The sequence below is a fragment of the Salvia hispanica genome, chromosome 4 (assembly GCF_029641045.1).
Source record: "Salvia hispanica isolate PSC_SH4W2 chromosome 4, Shi_PSC_v1, whole genome shotgun sequence".
In the NCBI taxonomy this organism is placed as follows: Eukaryota; Viridiplantae; Streptophyta; class Magnoliopsida; order Lamiales; family Lamiaceae; genus Salvia; species Salvia hispanica.
In genome coordinates, this window is record NC_142695.1 from 11,643,625 (window position 1) to 11,668,857 (window position 25,233).

Sequence of the window (25,233 nt, forward strand, 5' to 3'; positions counted from 1 at the left end):
GGGGACGGAAACTCCTCAGCATCCGGGGGGAGGTCGTGGGATCCGCCGCTGCTACCGCTGTAGTCGCCGGAATAGTTCAGCCTCTGCTTCTTCGGCCACCCAGCGTCGCACCCCGCCCGGAACTTCTCGGAGTCCTTCAGCAACACATAGCATTCCCAAAAGGTGAACCCCTTATACTTCCCTGGCAGGGGGAACTGACTCTCCGCTATCCTCTGGGCGTCCTCCTTATTCTGCCCACTAGTCAGCTGGCGGAGGGCGTTGGCGTACAACCCCGAAAATCGGTCGACCGCGGCCCTGATGCGTTTCCACCCCTTCCGGCACTCCTCCCCTCTGTAGTCCTTTCCGTGCGGACAGTTCCTCCTGTAGGCTGCTCTAATCTTCGCCCACATGTTGACGACCCGCTGGTTGTTCACAACCAGCGGATCGTCGCAGACCGACAACCACGCCTTGGCCACGCCGGCGTACTCATCCTCCATCCACTTCCTCCGCGTGGGGGTGTCGTGATCAGCGGGCTGCGACGATTCGCCGACCACCTTGCCCTTCCCCTTGGCCTTCTTCTTCTTCGGCGCGGCCCGACCCGCTAACGGGAGTGTCCGGCTCCCCGAGATCGATCCCCATCTCATGCAATGACAAAATGTCATCGCCAGTTAACTGCGTCTCCACTTGGGTCGACGCGTGAGACGAAGCCGTCAAAAAATCAAGAGAGGGACGATAGACTATGTCCCCCCCGGTGACCCCTGAATCCCGGGATGCATACCAGGCTGCATCCCTCCCTGTCATACCGGCATCATCCCCATCATCTGCTGCATCATCTGCTGCTGCATCTGGGGCATACCTCCCCACCCCGACGTTGCCTGCCCGCCACTGGCCTGCACCCCGCCCGGCATCCCCCTCGGCATCCCCCCTGCATCCCCCCTGCGCTCCAGCCATCATCCCCATCAACTGTTGCCAAGGGACGTTAAACCCTGGGCCCATCTGTGATAAGGATTCATGTATTTTATGATCCATTTCCCAAGGATTACTCATTTATGATGCTTGTTCTAACTATTTTTGTGAGATTGATTTTCAATTTATCAATAAAACAAAGGATAAGGTAGACCCAACCACAAAAGTTGAATCTAAACAAGAATGGATAGAAGATTAGGAATGGAAAGCATGTGTATAATGATGAGATAAAAGAGTTATGACCATAGGACCTTGACCAAAAGAATGGAAACAAACCTAGGTAACTTTCAATAGCTCTATCACCCCTTGGCTCCACTACTCAATGGATACACCCCATTGATGCATACCTCTACTTGAATCAATCTATGAAATTGAAACAAGCAACCTTCAAGGAAGGAATTGGATACATTCCTCAAAGAGGAAAAACTCACAAAGGAAATATCTTAATCACAATCTTATCTTAATCTAGAATGAAAAATGACACCAAAAGGTATTTATACTAAGGGCCCAAAATGTGGAAAAAGGCCCTCAAAAACTACGTCTCGGGTGATTCACCCGGTCGGGTGAATTGCAGGGTGCAAAACACCCGCCTGGGTGTTCTCTCTGGACTCCCTCGCCAGTTCTGCGCGACTTCTGTCAAACCGCTATAACTCCCTCATTCGGACTCCGATTGAGATGTGCAAGATACCCACACGAAGCTGTTTCCAAGACGAAGATGATGGTGGTAGTTTCATAGCTTTCGGATATCATCTCGATAGGAAGGTTTCTGGTTGAATCCAGCTATAGTTGAAATCCTTAACGCACGGCTTCCATGATCGTATCATCCTCCCCTTCTTGGAAAGGATTTATCCTCAAATCCGAGCCTTCTCTATTCCTCGCATCCTCGGGAGACCCTCTAGCTTTATTGAATCCTTGGAACGTCTTCACTCTCTTCCTTGGACCCCAATCAATCCATGGCTCACGTCGAGGTGAAGACACTTGATGTCTAACACTCATGGTCATATCAATCTACCGTGGGAGTCTGAGATCCGCTCGTCGCCGGACTGGACTCGTTGTTGTTGTCCATCGCTCGATATTGCTCTTATACAGAAATTTAGAGAGAGAGAAAACTCGTTAAAACAAGTGGTGCAAATGAAAATGAAACTAAAATCGCGTATATATAGGTTTTCAAAAAAAAATTTAAAAAAAAAACGAAAATTGGTGCTGGCCGATCGGCACGCCACAATGGCGGCCAGCGCCCTCAAATCGGCTAGCCCACGCCGATTTTTTCGCCGATTCGGCGCTGGCCGATTACAATAGTTCGGCTAGCCGACCGGCTAGTGACGCGAATCGGCTAGCCGGTGGGCTAACCGCTATTGTGGATGCTCGCAATTCGCATCCACAATAAGAATAGGCCAGCCATAGGCCAGCCACTCTCTCTCTCTCTGCCACGTCATCAGCACTAAAAATCCACCTGCCACGCCAACATTTACTCAAATAGGCCAGTCATAGGCCAGCCGCAATAAAAATAATTCAAAAAGAACTACATTTACGGAATTAAATTTACGATTAAATTACGAAATTAAATTTACGAGACATATACGGGAAAATTCATTAATTGCATTAAAAAAAATTACATTCATTTTAAAAAATAAATTACATAAAAAAGAAAAAAAAACTATCGCCGTGCAGTCTTCCGTGCCCACAACTCTTCAATTATATCCTTTTGGAGTTGAATATGAGCATCCACTTGGCGCATGTCGGCATATTCCTGGAGGCGGCCGACTTCATCGTGAGGTACCCCACGTCGTACGCTAGGGGTGGCCGTTCTGTGGCTTGGACCGGCTTCATCGTCATTGGTCCAACTCGTTAGTTGTACGCCTTAGTCTTCGACGATCATGTTGTGCATGATAATGCAGGCGTACATTATATCAGCAACGCATTTGACATCCCACAAACGCGTTGGACCCTTAATTGCCGCCCATCGAGACTGGAGCACACCAAATGCGCGCTCCAGTCCTTGCGCGCCGACTCCTGCCGTTCCGCAAAGTAGGCCTTCTTGTCATCCGCCGCGTGCCTGATCGTCTTCACAAAGACAGGCCACCTAGGGTATATCCCATCCGCCAAGTAGTAGCCCATATCATGCCGGTTGCCGTTGGCCACAAATGAGACGGCTGGACCGATGCCCTGACACTTCTCGTTGAAGAGGGGCGACGAGTTGAGGACGTTGAGGTCGTTGTTCGACCCGGCTACCCCAAAATACGCATGCCAGATCCACAGCAGGTAATCAACTACGGCTTGAGGATCATCGTGGGATTCTTTCCCTTGTAGCCGGTCGTGTAGGCCCCTTTCCAGGTAGTTGGACAGTTCTTCCACTCCCAATGCATACAATCTATGCTGCCTAACATCCCGGGGAACCCATGCTGCTCCCCGTGCATCTGCATCAGATCCTGACAATCTTGGGGGGTAGGGCTTCGAAGGTACTGCTCACCGAAAATTTGAATCACGCACTGACAGAAAAACTTCAGACATTCCAGAGAAGTTGTCTCACCGATGTGGAGGTACTCATCTCACATGTCTGCCTCGCCTCCGTAGGCCAACTGCCTGATTGCCGTCTTGCACTTTTGGATAGGGGTGTGGCCGGGTCTGCCAGCCGCATCGTGCCTGAAACGGAAATAAAGATATCGACGCTCCAAAGCGTCAACGATACGCATAAACAACTTCCTGCGCATTCAAAAACGCCGCCTGAACATGTTTGCTGGAAACCGCGTCTCCGGAGCGAAGTAGTCGTCATATAGCCGCTAATGTGCAGCTACGTGATCCCGATCAATCACTGCTCGGCGGTGGACAACCGGTGGAGGGCGAGGTACCGCCTGCTGTTCGACCCTTCGCATGTACCGCTCTAGCTCGCGGTTCATGTAGGCCTCCATAGCCTCGTTCATCTGCCGTTCGTACTCCTCAGTATCCCCACCACTACCACCACCACCACCACCACTACCACCACTGCTACCACCCGCGTTACTCATCGCTCGATGTTGCTCTTGTACAGAAATTTAGAGAGAGAGAAAACTCGTTAAAACAAGTGGTGCAAATGAAAATGAAACTAAAATCGCGTATATATAGGTTTTCAAAAAAATTTTTATAAAAAAAACGAAAATTGGCGTTGGCCGATCGCTGGCTGATCGGCACGCCACAATGGCGACCAGCGCCCTCAAATCGGCTAGCCCACGCCGATTTTTTCGCCGATTCGGCGCTGGCCGATTCCAATAGTTCGGCTAGCCGACCGGCTAGCGACGCGAATCGGCTAGCCGGTGGGCTAGCCGCTATTGTGGATGCTCTTATGGCGAGACAGATGGAGTACTAATTTAATTCACTAAATAAATAAAACTACGAAAACTCTTGGAGCAAAATAAAAGCGTTTTTTTAGACTGGTACACAGATAACTAGATTAATTAGTTCTAAAACTCATTTCTATAAAACAGAAAAAATAAAATCACCATAAATAGTCATTCACTAAAATTAATTTAATAATAATATTTCTTTTTTGTGTATGCATTAAAATTAAATATATTTTCTGTTCACAGAAATATTATTAGTACTCCTATAATTTTTTTTTAAAAATTGCACATCTAAACAGTACAATTCATAACTGAAACTAAATTTTGAACCCATTTTCACTCACTTATTTTAATCAAATTTTTTCTCACTTATTATATCTTCGTATCTTTACCTTTTTCCTTTCCTATTTTATTATTTCTTTACTTAACTCACTTAACACAATACTTTTAATCTTCAACCGAAGAAATGTCTGTATTACTATGAAATAGAGGGATTACATAAATTCGTGAAGAAGACTAATTCGGTTTAAATTTTATAAATTACAGTTACTCTCTTGGTGAAGGACTGCATTTGCTTAACTGAAAACTAATTAACTGTAGTAATTAGAGAGACCATTTTCTATTAGTTGAAAAAAAAAAAAAAAATCGACTTCGTTATCGCATATCAAATCAAAGACCAATAAAGCTTGCTTCTTTCTACAAATACCAAATCGTAATTACTCACCAAGCAATCATTCGAACTCTGACGCAGCAGTCCGCCAATCCACCACCTAAACGCGCGCGTACCACACATCCGAACAGGTGAATTTCTTTCCTTCTTCACCGTATGTAATTACTTAACCGATTTGATTTGGGGATCTGTGACGGATTTTTTTCAATTGGTGGTAATTTGAAGCTATTTTGACCTATTTTTTCAATTCTGCTTCTCAAATTCCTCTTTTGGTTGTGTTTTAAGTGTCAATGAAGACTAGGTATATGGAGAGAACAAACTCGATGAAAGGTCGAGGGAAAAGGACCTTGGATGGTGGCGGAGATGAAGAGCAGGAGCCCGAGAGAAAAAGGCCTGCTTTAGCTAGGTATCAAGCTCTCATTTCTCCCTCCTCTGATTTTGGACTTGTAAATTTTGTGTCGAAAGGGCTTGCTTTACTTCCCTGTTTTGCTGGTTTAGATTTCTTTACTTGGCTGGCGGCTGGAAATGTGGGAATTAATGTGGCCCCTTTACAATCAATTTAATCTATGAACCCATTTATTGTGTAATTATATTATCCTTTACTGAATGTGTCTAGAAACCAATAAACTGAGATATGAACTGTATATAAGTATTGCATACTGCCTTAGGAAGTGTGAGGGTTATGTGGTAGCTTCAGGTTTCAATCAGTCTGGTGATGCAGGTGTTGGAAAGAGTTTCTTCATGTTTCTGCGCTCTCTTTCCTTTCTGCTGTAAAATTATTCACTGATTAGTTGTCTTATTAACAGATGCTAAGCAAGAAATGGCACTGATTGTTTTATATATTACTCCCGTTTATGCAGTGTTATTGTCGAAGCACTCAAGGTGGATAGTCTCCAGAAGCTTTGTTCATCCCTAGAACCAATTCTCAGGAGAGTGGTAAAGTCAATGCCATTACAATTCAAATGCATCACTTTCCGTAATAAATTTTCAACAGATAAGAACACACATGTGAACCTTGTCCCTGACCTCCTGTACACTCCTTTCTGTGAAAGCTTTTGTGGATTACAATAGCCAATTTATATAAGAGCTAATATAAAACATTATGTGATTAGTATTTGGATTCCAAGTATGTATGCTACTTGAAGCTGTCTGTTCTGCTCTAGGTGTTAAAATAATTCTCACACACAATTTTGATGCTGTATAATAACTTGTCTTGAACAGGTTAGTGAAGAAGTGGAGCGAGCTTTGGCCAAGCTGGGTCCGGCTATGCTGAATGGGAGGTTGGTTGCTCTGTTTGAACTTCTGAAAGGACTTATCAATATGTATAATGTAATTTTTTATGAAATATTGATAGTTTTCTTGTTTATGTTTTTGATGTGCTAGTATATTTCCTTATCATATTCCATTCATACAGAATTACGGATGTTGATGTTGTTCATTCAAAAGATAAATGTTCAAGATGACAATAAAATGAGAATTTCATAAATGGATCTTTTCTAGTTTGGTTCATTTTTCAAATGTCTCAGTTTCTATTTTCATTATTAGTTTCCTCTACTATATTATTGAAACTTCCTTTATACCTGGAAGTTCTTCCTAAGACTTTGAGAGTTCAGGTCATCTCCTAAACGGATTGAAGGGCCAGATGGGAGAAATCGGCAGCTTCACTTTAAATCCAGACTTTCCCTTCCGCTGTTTACCGGGGCGAAAGTAGAGGGTGAGCAAGGTGCTGCTATTCATGTTGTACTAATTGATGCCAACACAGGGCATGTTGTAACATCTGGACCTGAATCCACTGTGAAGCTGGACATTGTTGTGCTAGAAGGTGACTTCAATAATGAAAATGAGGAAGGCTGGACTCAGGAAGAGTTTGAAAGCCATATCGTGAAAGAACGTGAGGGAAAGAGGCCTCTTTTGACAGGGGATTTACAAGTCACACTTAAGGAAGGTGTTGGAACTCTGGGTGATCTTACATTTACTGATAACTCAAGTTGGATACGGAGCAGGAAATTCAGACTTGGTCTGAAACTTGCATCAGGATATTGTGAGGGAATGCGCATTCGTGAAGCAAAGACAGAAGCTTTTACTGTCAAAGATCATCGAGGAGAATGTATGTACACCTCTTATTTTTTCTAACTCTGTCCCATCTATGACACATGGATAGAACTGCTCTGATGCTATATGATACTGATGTCAATTTATAGATTCACCAGATACAAAGGGGTGTTACTGGGCGACTGAGAGGAGTTAGGATGAGGTGGGGGAGAACAATTATATGTCTGAATCTACCCCTTATCTATTTTCTTAAATTTAAGTAAGGCTTTTTACATGACGAGGTAATCAGGATAGAACAGTTAGTGAAAACATCAAAAACACGTTTTAAGCTTTAGGTCCAAAAACGATATGGAAACCATGTTACTCCAGAATTGTCTTTATTATGATGTATCATTCTTTCGCGCATGATAAGTTTCTCATTATTGTATTGTAATTAATGTTTCTCTTTTTTCATGTTGATTCATGGACTAACATATGTTCTTTCTCTTGATAGTGTACAAGAAACATTATCCACCTGCTTTGAGTGATGAGGTGTGGAGATTGGAGAAGATTGGCAAGGATGGGTCATTCCACAGAAGGCTCAATAATGAAGGGATATTTACCGTGGAGGATTTCCTTCGACTTGTAGTCAGGGACTCTCAAAAGCTGAGGAATGTAAGTACCTGTAGTTTTCTCTCTCTTTTGATCATCAAATTTATTTAACTATGGTACAGTTGCATATTTGACAACATTTTTGTTTTTGAAATTGTGATTGAGCAGATACTTGGCAGTGGTATGTCAAATAAGATGTGGGAGGCCCTCATAGAACATAGCAAGACTTGTGTTTTGAGTGGGAAGCTTTATATATATTATCCTGACGAGACAAGAAATGTTGGAGTGGTATTTAACAATATCTACGAGCTGAGTGGTCTTATAGCGGATGATCAATATTATCCTGCTGATTCACTTTCTGATGGCCAGAAGGTTTGCTAATTTTCTTCTGCAATGAGTTTTCTTGGTGATTATATTCGACGTCTAGTGTGATATCTTCACCTCATTAGCCTCTATATTATGATTGGATGCTGTGAATTGCTCTCTGAATCTTATTTATGTGCAGGTATATGTGGACACTTGGGTGAAAAAAGCATATGATAACTGGAGTCAAGTTGTGGAGTATGATGGAAAATCACTGCTGAATTTCAATCAAATGAAGAAGTCAAGCACATTGACCGATCCTCCTTTGAGTCATACATTAGTCAATCAGATTCCGCAGCAAAGATTGCCAGCTTCAGTTCCCCCTGAGCCATTAGTGGATCAGACTGTACTAGCTGGAGGTCAGCATCGTCATACCCAAAGCAAATATTTCTATTGTTTGATAGTCGATATCTAGTAACAATGGATGATGGGACAATATGCTTTTATGTTCCCAGGTTCAGGTTATAACCATGATATGACTGCAAGATACGGAACCCCTTCCCAGCTTATAAGTCCCGGTCCGCGCCCACAGTTTGATGCAGCATCATTCACACCAAACGACCATCAGGTTAGCCAACCCAACCAGTTCCAAAGTGATGCATATGACCTTGCCCTCGGCCCTCCTCAGTCGACCTCATCGTTCCAAGAAGGGAACTCTTCTCTTCAGCAAGCATTACCTTTCGAGGACTGGCCCAGCTCCCGGGAGAAGGGTGGTCTTGACTTCTTGTCTGAGGAGGAAATTCGTACAAGGAGTCATGAGATGCTCGAGAACGAAGACATGCAACACTTGCTTCGGCTTTTCAGCATGGGCGGCCATGCCCCTGTTAACGGCCCAGAAGACGGGTTTGGCTTCCCTTCGTATATAACGTCGCCTTCTCCGGGATTTAGCTACAATGAGGACCAAAACCGTTCCGGAAAGGCCGTTGTAGGTTGGCTCAAGATCAAAGCTGCAATGAGATGGGGCATATTCATCAGGAAGAAAGCAGCTGAAAGGCGAGCTCAGATTGTGGAGTTGGAAGATTAGAATATCAGCATCGCCTAACAACTCGTCTCCGCTGCCTGTGTCGCTCACCCTCCGTCTTACAGAACATGCTTAGTAGGAACATATTTGAGACTGCGCCCGAATTTAACTTTGATGCTGTCTTTGTATTATTGTGTGACAGTGTCTCCTGTCCAGTGTGAAGTGATTTGCTAGTAGCATTTAGTAAACTTGATTGTTTTCTCACTCTAGAACCTTATTGCTGGATATATTGCATTCAAATTTACTGGCTTTTAAAGTGCAAATGTGTGGATATAATAATTACTCTGTTTTCATTCTTGGAAATTTTGTTTTCTGCTGACTTTGATGTGTGAAATTCGATTCGGAATGTTTCTTCTTATGCTGACTGTTTAAAATTTGAATTTGTTTTTAGATATGCATCCCTTGGAACTCAAAAGGTTGCAAAGAATTTATGCTACACGACCAAAATGAATAAACAGATTAAAGAATTTGTGGTATTGTGTTGGTTTTCATCCCGCAATATCATGTCGTTTTGGGTATGAGTGATCAGCATAAGAGAAAGACTAGTTTTGTTATTTTACAAAATTCATCCTATGAGGTTCAATATTGAAAAGGGTTGAAACAATATACTTCCTTCATCCCGTCATAGGTAACTTGTATTCCTTTTCGGAGCATCCCATCTAAAGTGAGTCGTATTCCTTTTCGGCGTAATATAACTTTGATCTCTTTCATACTATTTTATTCTTTTTTTTTCCATTCATCTACTTTATTATATCACCACTTAACTCTTTAAAAATCATTTTCTTAAATCTCGTGTTTAAAAGAAATGTCTCATTTATGTGAGTTGGAGAGAGTATTAAAGTAAGCCACAAGAGTTGAATACAAGTAATCTGCAATCGTTGAGCTAGAATATTGCGTTTGACTATATATGAAATTTAATGACATTCTACAGTTTCTAGGCACGTAAAAGATGTACAATCTCATTTCCTATAGATTAAATTGAAGTCACTCTAATAAAGTATAGTAGGAGTATTCAATAAATTGAAATTGAAAAACAGAGCATAGGTCGAAGTGATTGACAAAATAACACACAAAAACTTTTCCTAAGTTACACGACAATAAATATGATAGGACTGTATTTTAATGCATAAAGTGAGCGGCATCTCGAAAAATACCAAACATTCACATTTCGGTTAACCAATAATCTTAAATGATGACGAAGGCAGCTCACATGAATCATAATCATCCTGATACATTGTTGCCTTGCTACCGACGATAGCAACTACATACAAAACAAAAGCCAATTGAATTCATACTCCTATAAATAATAATTGTGTGGGCACAAACTTACGACATTTCCTCTGTTTCTGAATTTTCTGATTCATCATGCTTTAAACATCCATCAAGAATGGTTATGAATTGAAGCAGAGCAGCGCTAGGTGTTATCAACTCAATTCCACATGTCATCTTACAACAAAATCGAAACCCCACGTAGTTGTCGTCTCTTTTCCATTCCCCAACTATAAAAATCCAACCCATCTCTCTCCCATTGGAATTAAAACAAACCAACAAAAGCTATGGCTGCGATTGCTTTAACTTTCATCCTCGCCTCCTTTCTCACCGCTTCATCCTTACTGGTTTCCGGTCAATTCCAAGACTTCGACATCACATGGGGCGACGGCCGCGCCAAGATCCTCGACGACGCCGACACTCTCACTCTCTCTCTAGACGCCTATTCCGGCTCCGGCATCCAGTCCAAGCACAGCTACTTGTTCGGAAAGTTCGACATGCAGCTCAAACTCGTACCTGGAAACTCAGCCGGAACCGTCACCGCTCTTTACGTCGGTGGTTTGATTTCAACAAGTTTAGGATGTTTGTTTTTGTTTAGACTTATAGATACTACAAAAAAAATATGGAGCAGTATTTTTAAGTACATAAAAATTGAGACATACTAACTGGCGTTTGAAATTTGTTAAAAATATATAATATAATATCGGAGGCAAAAGAAAGCGTTATATTAATCTTTTCTTCTTTTTGAAGGCTTTTATTTGTGTCTCCAATTTTAGTTAGGATACCAATAATAAGGACACTTTATAAAGTGTTGGTGATATAAATTAGAAACACAAATTAGCATTCTTAATAGCATTTAAAAATGTCCTTAGCCATTCTTTTTGTTGTAGTGAGATGTGTGACGAAGTTCCATTGGTTTGGATTTGCAGTTGTCTTCAGATGGACCGTATCACGACGAGATAGATTTCGAGTTTTTGGGAAACCTGAGCAGCGATCCTTACACTGTTCATACAAATATATACACGCAAGGAAAGGGAGAGAGGGAGCAGCAGTTTCGCCTCTGGTTCGACCCCACTGCCGATTTCCACACATACTCAATCCTCTGGACTCAAGAAACGATAGTGTAAGTAATCTAGCTCTGTTACCAATTTAATAAAATATTAATTAATTGTGTAACCTAGCTCTGTTACCAATTTAAACATTAATTAATTGTGTTTGCATGCAGGCTCTCGGTGGATGAAATGCCGGTGAGGGAATTCAAGAACATGGAGAGGAATGGAGTTCCGTTTCCGAAGCAGCAGGCGATGAGGGTGTACTCGAGCATATGGAACGCGGACGAGTGGGCGACGAGAGGGGGGCAGGTGAAGACGGATTGGAGTCAGGCACCGTTCACGGCGGCGTACAGAGGTTATAAGGCAGAAGAAGGGTGGAGGGAGGAGATGTTTGATCAGTACGGTGAGGATAAGCTGAGATGGGTGAAGGACAATTACATGATATATAACTATTGCAGTGACGGAAACAGGTTTCCACAGGGTTTACCTCAGGAGTGCAATGCTTAATAACAAAAACCAAATGTCTTGTTTCACTTTCCATTTTATTAATATAAATAAAAGGGAACCAATTAGGTTATTGAATTACATTCAAAAGAAGGCATACAGATTTTATGCATTAACCAATCAGAGAGACCACATTACTCAATTCAGTTAGTCCCTCTCACGCTTCTAATTATGAGAATAAAAGCATAAACAATTTTGAGTTATTTTTTAAAAATACATATTACTTTCAGAGTTAGTATTTTTTTTATGTAAATACACCCAGTACGTATTTTTCTATTTTTTTTTCTTCTAATTTCATTTTTTGAATTTAAATGTATGTATAAACTTTGGACCTTTTTAAGCTAAAATATAAAATATGTATATTTATAGTTAAACAAATATTTTTGAGTATCTGGTTAACGTTTATTTCCTTTGGACAATCAAACACGTTCATTTCTCCAAGGCGAAGTTTAATGTAGTACTGCTACTATAATACTCCATGCATGCGTCCCTTAATTTTTTTTACTATTATAATACTCCATCCGTCTCTTAAATTTTTTTACTAGTATAATACTCCATTTGTCCCTTAAATTTTGTCACATTTTGACTGTATTGGTAAAAACGGCTGAAATTTTCGTCTTTCTGCGTTCCTATAACCTGTACACCTACCCAGTTAGTTGTTAGTAGTATAGGAGTATCTTTTTTCTCTCTACTACTCTCTCCGTCTTATCTTAGTTGAGATATTTATTTTCGCCATAAAAATTAAGAAATGAGTGTCTAGAGAAAAAATAAGAGAGAAATAAAGAGTACAATAAGATAGAAAATAAAGTTTTTCTCAAAAATAAAATGACTTAACTATTTGGAAAAGAAATATGGGTCAACCACTATGGAAAGTCTTGAATGGTGTATTAGACATGTTTTGGGAATAGAGAAATAATGAGAGGAATAATAAGATTGATAATTTGATGATCGTATTATTACTGCAGAGGCTAACCCTTTATATAGGGTTGATACATGTGTAAATAAGGAACAATATCAATCATATATCAATCAATCTATTCTATTCTTGGAGTATAATTGTGGAGGATAATTAGGATTATTCCTTGCTATCTTTTCCTTTCTTAACATTCCCCCTCAAGTTGAGTAGTGGGATCTCCGAAACTCAACTTGCCAAGTACGTTTGTGAGACTTCTTGAGTTGACTGCTTTGGTGAGGATATCGGCTAGTTGATCTTCTGACCGGACAAACGGTAGTTCCACAACTCCACTTTCTAGCTTTTCTTTGATGAAGTGTCTGTCCACTTCAACGTGCTTTGTTCTATCATGCTGTACTGGGTTCTCAGAGATGCAGATTGCCGCCTTATTGTCACAGTATAGTTGGCTCTTGTCTTGAGTGAGCCCTATTTCACTCATCAGCCTCCTCAGCCATAGGATTTCCATCAATCCACTTCGTATCCCTCTGAACTCAGCTTCTGCACTTGATAGTGCCACCACTTTTTGTTTCTTACTCCTCAAAGTAACTAGATTACCTTCAACAAATGTGAAGTATCCAGCCGTTGATTTTCGATCGACTGGATTACTTGCCCAATCAGCATCGGTGAACCCATATACTCCTCGATGTTCGTTTTTTCTGAACATTATTCCATGCCCAACTGTTCCCTTCAGATACCTCACAATCCTTAATGCAGCCTCATAGTGGTCTTTTTGTGGTCGATGCATAAACTGACTTACTATTCCCACGGCATAAGCGATATCAGGTCTAGTGTGGGAGAGGTAGATGAGCTTCCCCACTAGTCGCTGGTATTGGCCTTGATTTGCTAATTCTGCCTCTTCAGAAATTTGCAACCCATGATTTACTAGGATTGGTGTATCTGTGGGTTTGCAGTCTATCAGACCCGTTTCAGCCAGAATATCCAAGGTATATTTCTTTTGCCTCAAAAAAATTCCTCCCTCAGAACGCAGCACTTCTATCCCCAAGAAATATTTGAGGTTTCCCAAGTCTTTCATCTCGAACTCCTGAAATAAACTCCCTTTCAGCCTCTCTATTTCCTCTGTATCGTCTCCTGTGATGATCATATCATCTACATAGATGATCAGGCATGTGATTCTGTTGTCCCTCCTTTTCAAGAATAGAGTATGATCCGAGTTGCTCTGCTTGAAACCATACTTGTTCATGGCTTATTTGAATCTCCCAAACCAGACTCTTGGTGACTGCTTGAGTCCATAAAGAGTCTTCTTCAGCCGACATCCTTCTCCCTTCTTAAATCCCTCAGAGAATCCTGGGGGTGCTTCCATGTATACTTCTCTTTTTAGTTCCCCATGTAAGAATGCATTTGTCACATCGAATTGGTGCAGAGGCCAGTCTCGATTTGTAGCAACGGAAAGTAAGGTTCGAATGGTATTCATCTTTGCTACCGGGGAGAACGTCTCATCATAATCGACTCCGTAGGTTTGTGTGTATCCTTTTGCAACCAGTCGTGCCTTGTATCTCTCTATCGATCCATCTGGTCTTCGTTTGATAGTGAACACCCACTTGCACCCAACTGCCTTCTTCCCATCTGGTATTTTGCACTTTTCCCAAGTGCCGTTTTTTTCTAGAGCTCCCATTTCCTTCAACATTGCCTCACGCCAGTGTTTGTGTCTCCAAGCTTCTTCAACAGTACAAGGAATCTCCTCTTCCTCATATAGCGCAGCCTCAAATGCGTGAGCCATTTCTGAAAGGTGGCCTTTGGCCAAGTTCACCACGGAGTACTTAGATTTCCTGCCAATGATCTCTGGACTATATCTCTTTAGTGGGACTCCTCTGTTGGGCCTTGTTGGTAATTTATATCCTCCAACTCCTTCACCTATCTGTTCCTCCAATAAATCGCAAATTTCAGCTTCATCTTGCGACTCAGTTTCGGGCTCAATATCTGTCTCAGGGTCAGTTTCACCAATGCTAGTATTGATATGCTCAGGAGAGGTATCAGAAGTACTTACAGCGGATACCAGTAGGGGAATTTCTTGGATGGGCTCACTGATTGGTGATGGCTGTATTTCTGGTCCTTGTTCCGGTGATGTCGATGCTGCTGAAGGGCTTAACGTTGGAAACCGGCTTAGTGGGTCAGTTTCACTCTCCCCCTGGCCGCTAAGGTGGTGGAAAAAATAATCTGTTTCGAGGAAATCACAGTTCATGGTGGTAAACATGCGATTGGACTTAGGATCAAAGCACCGATATCCCTTTTGAGAGTGCCCGTACCCCACGAAGACACATTTTATGGCGCAAGGTGAGAGTTTGGTTCGCTCATGTTTTGGTATATGGACAAAAACTGAGCATCCGAATACTCGAGGCTTAAGGGTCAAAGGTTGTGGAATTTGTGCTAAAGTTGAGAGGACCTCTAGTGGTGTTTGGAGGTCTAGGGTGCTAGAGGGTAACCGATTTGCTAGATAAACGGATGCGGCAATAGCTTCAGGCCAGAAGTGTCTAGGTGTGTTGGATTCAATGAGCATGGCTCGAGCCATTTCTAAGAGAGTACGGTTTTTCCTTTCAGATACACCATTTTGCTCTGGGGTATATGGACAAGTAGTTTGATGAACTAGTCCCTTAGAATGGCAGAAGGTTTTCATTTTTGAGTTGACGAACTCTCCCCCATTATCTGATCGAAGGATTTTTATATTTTTCTGGAATTGAGTTTGAACAAGGGCATGAAAGTGGGTAAAATGTTCAAAAACCTCATTCTTGTGTTTCATAAAGTAGACCCAGGTCATACGAGTACAATCATCTATAAAGAGAAGGAAATATTTGAACCCTTGTCCCCCCATCACTGGAGAGGGACCCCACACATCAGAATGAACAAGAGAAAACAAGGAGTCAACACGGGTATTATTGGATTTATAAGAATGTCTATGGCTTTTAGCCAACACACAAGTTTCACAATGCAAATCTTGACTAAATTTAGGAAAAAGGATTTTCAAATAACCCGTAGACGGATGTCCTAAACGACGATGCCAAAGCCATGCTTCTCTATCAGCATTCCCTTGAGTTAGCAAAGCAGTTCCGTGTTCTGCTATTTCGTCCACATAATACAGCCCATCCCGCTCAGTGCCACGTCCAATAATTTCCCCTGTCCTGATATCCTGCAGTAGACAAAAATTTGGTTGCATCAGAAGAGTACAATTTAATTCCTTTGTCACATGACTAATTGACAACAGTTTATGCGACATGGAGGGAACATATAAACAATTAGATAAAGTCAGAGCAGATGAAATTCTGACAGTCCCGGCTCCCTCCACAGAGGTAAATTCTCTACTGGCCGTTTGAATGTGACTTTTCGGTGCCCTGTGCATATCAGATATATCAGAAAGATCATAGGTAATAGTATCAGTGGCCCCACAGTCGAAAATCCACCTATCATTTTTACCCTCGGAGGAAACAGACAAGGCATACGAAGTAGGCAAGTTTTCGAGTATTTGAAATCTGTTTTCACAAAGTAGTGGGGTTGCCTGACAATTTCCATCAATCTTAGAGTCTGTATTGATAATTCTTGGCTGTATGGTGCATTTTCTGGGATTTATCAAAGTTTGGGGCTGAGTTTGTAATATTCCGGGATCTGGTGGGTGGCATTTAGTATTAACAAACATAGGGGGTTCATTATGTAGTAGTGTAAAGTATTGGGGATCTGAGAATAAACTCTCAAGCCCTAATTTACCTCCGCCTAAATTAGGCGCCTCCATCTCATTCGACTCCCCAACCGGAGAAGCCGCGCCGCCTCCTTTGGCGACTGATGCCACTCCGACCATCTTTCCCTCTGCTCCCGAGTTGCCGCCTTGGTTGATAGCGGCCTCTTGGTTGCTCCCGATGGTGGCAGCCGGTGCTCTCTCTCCTCCGGCAACAGCTGCAGCCGCCCGACCCCCTCTGAACGGCGCCGACGGTGGATTGTTCTTAGCTTTCCTCTCCTGCCACCATTCCGGGTATCCGTGGAGCTCAAAGCATGTCTCACGAGTGTGTTTTTTCTTTCCACAGTGAGAGCACATTAGCTTCGACTTGTCCTCCTCCGGTGGTCGTCTACTCCAATTTCCACCACTTCCGGCGCTGCTTCGTTGAGTGGGGTTCCGGTGTGCCGCCGAGTTTGGCCATGGATGGGTCACGGCTAAGCCTGCCCCGACTCCCTAGGCGCCGGAGTCCTCCGTCTGGAGAACGCTTGATCGGACGTCTTCTCGCCGGAGGATGGCGTATGCAGCTTCTGCAGAGGGAAGTGGTTCCATCCTTAGAATCTCCTTCTTGATGCTTTCATATCTGCTATTCAGGGCTACCAGTAATTGAAACAGCCTCTGTTTTTGTTTCTCGGTGTTGTATATATCGATATCCTCTGCGTACTTCATCGGGTTTGGATGTCTCCGATCTATGGAGATCCATATATCGTTCAATTTGGTCCATAATTCCTCCAGTGGCTCTTCCCTCTGTTTTAATGTAATTCCCTTTGCGTACAGGTCGTAAACTTGGATTTTGTCACTCCCGCTGGCGTAAGTGACTTCGAGGCTAGCCCATATATCTCTAGCCGTCGGGTATTGAGTCAATCGACTCACCAGCCTCTGCTCCACATTCTGGGTCAGCCAGGTGAACACACAATGATCCGCCTGCTGCCATTTTCCGAACGCTTGGTCGGTCTTTGCCGGGGGGGGGTGGAACTCCAGTGATGTGAGAAATCATCCCCCTCCCACTGATTGCCGCTTTCATGAGGATGGACCACATGGGGTAATTGTCACCCTTAGTTTCTCTGCAATAACTAATGGTGAAGAATCGATCTTGTAAGTTTCTGGTGTTGGATCTGGAGTTTTGGTGGTTATTATTTGGTTATGATTTTGTGCGATATTCACACGCATAAATTCGGCAAACATTCGAGCAAATTGCTCTGTTTCTGTTGGTTTTGGTGGTTCGTCGCTGTCTGACATTTTTGGTTTTTTTTTTTTTTTTTTTTTTTTTTTTTTTGCAGAATCTGCCGGGTTTTGGTTTAAAGGTTCGAGATTGGTCCGAGACAGTGATGAGACTACTCTGAGTCTCACCCCCGCTCTGATACCATCTTGAATGGTGTATTAGACATGTTTTGGGAATAGAGAAATAATGAGAGGAATAATAAGATTGATAATTTGATGATCGTATTATTACTGCAGAGGCTAACCCTTTATATAGGGTTGATACATGTGTAAATAAGGAACAATATCAATCATATATCAATCAATCTATTCTATTCTTGGAGTATAATTGTGGAGGATAATTAGGATTATTCCTTGCTATCTTTTCCTTTCTTAACAGAAAGGAGGAAGTATTACTTTTTCAATATTTTTTCTTAAGAAAAGCACAACACAATTAACTTGCGATATTTAGTTGATTATTAAGACCAACTGTTAATTGACATTTTATCCGACTTAGGCTAACATATTCTATTATTATAATTTGTACTCCTATTAGGCCCACTCTACGCAATAATATTGGGCCGAGACATGGGCTATATTTTCTGTATATGTTACCATTCCATCTTAGTAGAAGTGCCAAAATGGATGGGCCATTAATCCGTATAAGCACACGAGCTATATTCGTGTTGGACTGTGAAAACCGAAAATCAATACTGAAAATTGCTCACTTCACACATCAAACTGTGTTGGTTGGATAAATAAATCTATTATTAAATAAGACAAAAGTGAATCAAGTAATAAGTTTAATGGTCTAACTATTATTGAATTGTGAACGTCCACTAGAGCCGTTACGTGCCAAATTACGAAAACTGATCATGACTATTATATTATCTCAATTATCAAGTCCCATATATCTACACATCTTTCCCACTTCTCATTAGAAGATACTTATTTTTGTTCTCATATATATAAAAAACTTTCTAAAAAGGGATTATTTTTTTATCTAGAAGGTGCACTTCTGTATAAGCCTCTCTAATGTCTATATATTCGTGAAGATTCAAGTTTGTTTTTTCTGAATCACACCTGAGTAAACGCCGTTAAAATGAAGTAATCTGTAAATGAAATTATTTACACATAAAAGTCACTGCCAAGCATGACATATGTCTCATCTAGCGCTAGACATTTAACGTTATATCTAATTTTTAAATTACGAAATTTTCTTGTAGAATCAGTTTTACCTAATGTATTTAACAACGATAAGCATATCATCTTTGATGGATGGATTGAGTTCATTAAAATTATACTCCTATAGTCCTACTCCTATACTGTACTATTTTATTTTATCATTGGAGAAAAATCAGTTTCCACTATAATATTTTCCCGTCGTTGACAAAACTCGGTACTCAACTTGCTTGTTAAAATTTAATACTGCTAATCAGTAATCAGTCTTGTGAGAACATTAAAATTGTTCATTATATTGTACTTATTCTTGAAGAATACATTAAAAATATTCTTAAAATCAATTTTATTACTTATAGCTAAAATGTGGAGTAATACTACCTTTCAGATAAATGACTACTCCATCATGTGAGTGGATAAGTGAGCATATAATGTCTCACGTTCAAACCTGGAGACGCGATTAGGGCTAATAATTTTTGAAATGACACGATAATCCGACACTAATTCACACGAAATAATATGTTTGATCAATCCTTATTGAGTTTGTATCCTTATCGGGTTAATCCGTTAAAGACTCGATAATTTCAACTTAGGTTATGATTGGATATAGAAATATTACTAAGTATTATTTTTATTATTATTATAAAAAGTTATGCTTTACTACTTTATTTCTTTGTTTTCTTGTAAATCAAGCTTAAATTGTGTAAAACAAATTTTATCGTGTAAATTATATTTAAAAAGCAGGTTTAATTGTGTAATATCAAGTTTTAATCGTGTAGTTACATGTTCGGGTTTGAAGGTAACAGGTCGGGTTTATATTTGAGTTAACAGTTTTCTTAACAGGTCGGATTCGGGTTACATTTGATTTGGTCGTTATCAGGTTGACCCGATAACGACCCAACCCGCACAATTCGTCACCTAACGCGACCTTTGAATTTTAATTAATTTATCAATAAAAAAGAAGAAAAAGTGAGACATTATCTCAAGACCGAAGTGGCCATGACTTGCCTAAAATGAATACTTGCAGTGATTTTGCAGCATCCAAATATAGCTTCTATAATTGAAAATCAATAACTAATGTCTCCGGGCCCAATGTAAAAAAAAAGTACGTAAAATAATTTGTTGGCATCTTAAAACTTTAAAATTCAATACATTCAAGCTGAACCATCTATGTTTCTAGTTTCTAGTTTCTACAGTGGAAAATCTTATCAAATTTGTTGAAGAATATTTATTTCCTATGTAGCATCATTATCCGATATCAGGACAGTAATTAACCAACAATAATTTATATTGTCATTAAAAATATGGAGCTCGTGATTGTATATTTATATTACTATTACTATAATTTATGAACCTACAGATAGAAACTTCGATTTGGTATATTAAGTTTAATTTAATTTGTGGAAAATCGGATAACGTGTTAATGTTAAACGGAAGATCCGGGAGGAGAATTTTGTTTTCATATCAATTTCACTTTCTATAAGTAATGAAGTATTGTTAAGGAATACTACTGCTGTTTTTTCTATTTACAAGGTGGGTGTGCATTTTCGAATTGTCAATTTTTGGGGGCCATTTTAGATCCAACATTGATATTGCCCAATTTAAAACTTACTCTGGATAAGGAAATAAACTTGTCTTAGGCTTAATTTATGCAAATAAAAAAAAAATCTAAAATAACAACTTTTTTTAATTGTTGGAATCGTGATCGGTCAAAGGGTTTTGACCGCGTTATTGATGTGATGGAACATTTAATTTGTGAAATTAAACGATATATGATTGATCTACATTTGAAGCAGATGATCGTGTTATATTCATTTTCTCTGAACCGAATCTCGATAGGTGAGAAATAATGGACTAAAGTTAGTCATAAAAAACATAAAAAGTTAGTTTATTTAAACCGATTCCCGGGTGCCATGTGCTTTGGACTTGGATCATGGCAATTGGTTTTTGGTTTGTTCTTTGGGCCTGGTCATTGGGCTTGGCGCTTGGGATTTATCCGAGCCCGACCCAATCTTTTTTAGACAAGATGTGACGCGACGAAGCAAGTCCACGTCGTGATCGTACCTAGACGCGAGGCGTTTAGATACGCCCCGTTCAGGATCAGCCTCCAGCTCTCGTTACGGTTTGTAACCCCCATCGGTTATAGTCAAACTTTCATGATTGAAATAATGGTTGTTAACTCCAACAACTCAAGGCATTTCAAACTCACCAAGCATCTCAGAACTCAGCATTGGTTAGTTCTCTCCCTATCTCTAAATAGTACTCCCTCTGTTCTATAGTATAATAGAGGTGTTTCTTTTCGGCATAGAAATTAAGAAAAATTGTGTTAGGTGAGTTAAGTAAAAAGAGAATAAAGTGAAAAATGAAAAAGGTAGAGAGATGAAGAGAGAAAAAAGTAAGAGAGAGTAACGTAGGTGTGGAAAAATGTGTTGACTTTTACTAAAAAGGGAAATGACTCTATTATTATGGAACGTACCAAAATGGAAAAATGACTCTATAACTTTGGAACGGAGGGAGTAGTTTTCTGATCATCTTCATCCAGTTCGCCGGAGCTTGCTCTGTTTGCGGTGCTGCAACTAACAAGACTTAGCCGTTTTATCTTTGGGGACGACACACTAATGCAAGAGCGCTACATATCTCGTTTTGCAGAAACAGGACTTCTCGACTCAATATATTCTCTATTACGGTTTCTTGTATCTATTTGTTATGGACTCAATTCCCACATCGGTTGCGAGAACAACTGGTGTGGGGTATATAGACTAAATGGACTCTCTTTCCTAACAGGCTAGTCTTTTGGGCTGAGTTCTCCTGTTTATCTATTGGTGCTTTCATTGAGAGCTCAAACGGCTTGGAGTGGTGGCCGGGCAATGAACCCGCCGTGACCAACGAGTACGTTTGGGGCCGACTCGGAGTGGTGGTCGGGCAGAGAATCTGCCATGACCAACATGGTCGTGACCAATGAGAACTCGGAGTGGTGGCCTAGCAAAGAATCAATTGTGGCCAACGTGGCCGTGACCAACGAGGACGTTGGCCCTTAAAGGAGGGTCAAATGTTACAGACTCAATTCTCACATCTGTTGTGAAAACAACTGGTGTGGAGTATATATGCTAAATGAGCTCTCTCTCCTAACAGGCTAGTCTTTTGAGATGAGTTCTCGTGTTTGGTCTGTTGGGATGTGTATCAGTATCTTAATTGAAGTACCATGTAAATACAAATTACAATGAAAACAGTACAACACACCAAACTATAAATAGAGTCGAGAAAAATCCTCTTTTAGCAAGATAAATTCCACTCGATTAGTTCTCTCAAATTGATGTATTGTCCCAAAATAAATTGACTAGCTCCTAGCCAGTAGAAGCACTTCAAACCCACTAAACACTAAAATTTTTGATAGAGTTATGAGAACTTTGAGCAAACAAATTTCTAAATTAATGCACAAATTTTATGCATGTATAACAGAAAGAACTTGGGAGAAAACTTGCATCTGGTGGTGTGTTTCCATTGTTTTAAACACTAGACTATTAATAGTTTTAGAGGTCGTTGGACTTACAAGATTATATCTTATAATTAAATATGTACTCTTTTCGTTCCTGAAGAATATGAACATTTGGTTCGACGTTTTAATGTATGATTGGCAAAATAAGAGAGCGATAGAAAAATAATAGTGTAATGATATTAATTAGTTGTAAATAAAATGATACGTAAAGGTAATGTGTTGTTTAAATATTTCAGAATTAGAAATTTCATATTTTTTAAGAACAAAATAATAAGAAAATAATTCTTACTTAATTTTCAGGAACGAATGATATTATATTTGATTTATGAGATTAAATCTCACAAATTAATTCTAAATAAATAATCATGTGAATATTAGTCATATTTAATCTCTCTAATTAAAATAATCTTATAATTAAATTTTAAATAAATTATCATATGCTAATTAGCTATGACAATTAGACGACACCTCTTAAAAGATGACTTCAAGGGCTTCGCAGCCCAGACATCCCATGAATAGGTGATTGATTTCTGAAGATATATGTAACGCCGATGGCCTCTTGAAAAAGATAACCCAAAAGCCTACTTCAGTTATCGTTTAATACATGATTATTTCTAGTTTCAACAATCCCCTTTTGATTTGAACCCTACTATCTAATCATGAATATAAAGAAACATCACGGTCCTTTTAATTGCCACATTTATTAACTTAGAATTATTTTTAATCGATTAACAAAGCCATGAACATAAAATAGTTACTCACGGTCCTTAAATCCCATTTTTCATTTGACATTAACTAAATTAAATTTATGCTACCCTATATAATTAACGTTGAGCATCAGCAGATCAACTATTTATCCCCCTCTCCTAAAAATAGCTAAAATAACAGCATTAATCGTTTTTTGGCATGAAAAAAGATTTAAAAGTGAGCATAATTTTTCACGGCATGGATAAAAATAAAATCTAATTAAACCATACAAATAGTTAAAGATGAACTCTTCCAAATCCCAGAAATCATCTAATTAAAAGATAGCAAAACTCATCAAAGCCTCAAAGACAAATCAAGATGGCCGAGTTCCTCTTGATGATGATCAACCCCTTCATTAATCCAACCGATATTTCCATAACTACTCAACTCTCTCGCACGCATCGGCACGTAGCCCGAGCCAGCCCGTCGGGTTGAGCCCGAATCCGGCATGCTGAGCTCCCTGCTCTTCTTCGCGAGCGTCCTCTCCAGTTTGTGAGCATTTTGGTGGCCGCCGAGCGCCTGAGAGCTGTAGAATTTCCTCCGGCAGTAGTTGCACGAAAACACGCGCTGATCCGCCGGGCTGAGCGGCGGCGAAGCCGGGTCCAGAGGCAGATTCATCAGCCCGCTCCTCCTCGATGATAAGCTTAGATTGAGAGAGGTATTGCCGTCGTAATTCATGCTTGCTAACTTCTTTTGTTTTTTGTATAGAGTGACTGAGGAAGATATTGGACAAAATACTCATTTATATACTTAGAAACTCACGCAGAGATACACATAGTGAGGGTGAATGAGTAGAAATTTTTTAATTAAGTATATGCCGCCTCCAATAAAGGCGGCAAGAGAGCACCTTGTCGGTTTATAAATTAATATTTTGAGTAGAAATATTTATGATTGGGTTTATATTTTATGTAATGTATAGATGTATTAAATTAAGGGGTGAGAGTATGAGTTTGGTTTAGGGTAAAATTGGGATGTGGACATAATTGGAGTGGGAGAACTTTCACTCATTTTTCTAATTTAAGTACAAGATGGGGATTGAAGATAAGACTTCTTGACTATATCATTTACGTAATGTAATAATACAGTCTTTCTTCAAAAGAAACAAACAACGTCGATTGCACTAATTGATTAACTCATATCACTTTTCATTAACAAGTTTCCCATTTTTTCAGACTACTACTTTTGCTTTCATTTTGTTTCCTGCACTAGACATGACATCTCTTTGAAAATATGCACCTTCGTGTCCCCATTAGTTGTCTTGTGTCACGTTTTAAAAAATTATTTGACTTTGTATATTAATAGAACATGAGATCCATCTATTAAAAATATTAAAAATTAAATAAAACATTTACTGGGGACTGAATAAAAAAAGAAATATGAGACATTTAATGAGATCCATCTATGTGTTTTTTCCAATAGTTCTATTTCTTAATCTTTCTCACTTGCTCCTACAAAACTAAGGTCGAAAAAATTGAAAAAAAAGCTATTCACAACCACCGATGAAGGATTCCTTGAAAAGTTAAGGATTAGCAATTTTTTTGAAATCGAATGACTTTCAATCTTGTATTTACGCGAGAAAGGTGATTAAAAAAGAAAGAAGATGAGTTCTTCGCAAGCAACTTGGGTACTATGGCAGACACAAGGCAATAGGGGTATACTTCCCTACCATATTTCTATATTAATTATTTTTCTTTAATAATGATGTGAAATTTATGTAAATTTTATGCAAAATATTGTATAAAAATCTCAATTAATAATCAAAATTATCTAAAAATATATATCTGTAACTGTAATAAAAGTTTGAATGTAGTTTATATCATTTTTTCTCTGCATCCACCCTTTACTTAGATATATACTACTACTATGGATGCAATACGTAATCCATGATGCTGAAGACGATTGTTCGATGCTTCTGGTCATAAATCCAATTTCAATTAAGGATTCATCCTAGCTGCAAGGGACATAATCTGACAAAATGATTTTCCAAAATCTCCATTTTTATGTGCAACTATATCCATTTAAAACAAATCCATGTATTAGTACCAATCTTCATTCCGTACATTCATTATAACCCACATTATAATAAAATCAAATAATAAAATTGTGGATGCAGTGTTAAATGACATACTTTATGCATGATTTCGGTGACTGTAACAT

General features: G+C 39.8%; 3 protein-coding genes across 4 annotated transcripts; 2 read left to right on the forward strand and 1 right to left on the reverse strand.

Moving 5' to 3' along the window:
* Nucleotides 1–4,914: 4,914 nt before the first annotated feature.
* LOC125195936 (calmodulin-binding protein 60 B-like) lies at nt 4,915–9,222 on the forward strand. 2 transcript variants are annotated; one of them, XM_048094225.2, is made up of 9 exons: nt 4,915–5,063; nt 5,218–5,338; nt 5,793–5,868; nt 6,154–6,212; nt 6,546–7,039; nt 7,478–7,638; nt 7,744–7,947; nt 8,081–8,297; nt 8,394–9,222. In XM_048094225.2, exons 2-9 carry the CDS (start codon nt 5,223–5,225, stop codon nt 8,960–8,962), a joined length of 1,896 nt encoding a protein of 631 aa, XP_047950182.1. In that variant the 5' UTR covers nt 4,915–5,063; nt 5,218–5,222; the 3' UTR covers nt 8,963–9,222. The 2 variants fall into 2 exon arrangements, with proteins under 2 accessions (XP_047950182.1, XP_047950183.1); XM_048094226.2 differs by having other exon boundaries at nt 8,400–9,222.
* Nucleotides 9,223–10,441: 1,219 nt separating this feature from the next.
* LOC148927242 (putative xyloglucan endotransglucosylase/hydrolase protein 23) lies at nt 10,442–11,857 on the forward strand. Its single transcript, XM_089057369.1, has 3 exons — nt 10,442–10,779; nt 11,158–11,351; nt 11,454–11,857. Exons 1-3 carry the CDS (start codon nt 10,516–10,518, stop codon nt 11,785–11,787), a joined length of 792 nt encoding a protein of 263 aa, XP_088913495.1. The 5' UTR covers nt 10,442–10,515; the 3' UTR covers nt 11,788–11,857.
* An 11,397-nt stretch (nt 11,858–23,254) lies between these two features.
* On the reverse strand, nt 23,255–23,905 carry LOC125194657 (zinc finger protein 2-like). The gene has a single exon (XM_048092903.2). It carries the CDS (start codon nt 23,752–23,754, stop codon nt 23,371–23,373), a length of 384 nt encoding a protein of 127 aa, XP_047948860.1. The 5' UTR covers nt 23,755–23,905; the 3' UTR covers nt 23,255–23,370.
* Between the last annotated feature and the right edge of the window lie 1,328 nt (nt 23,906–25,233).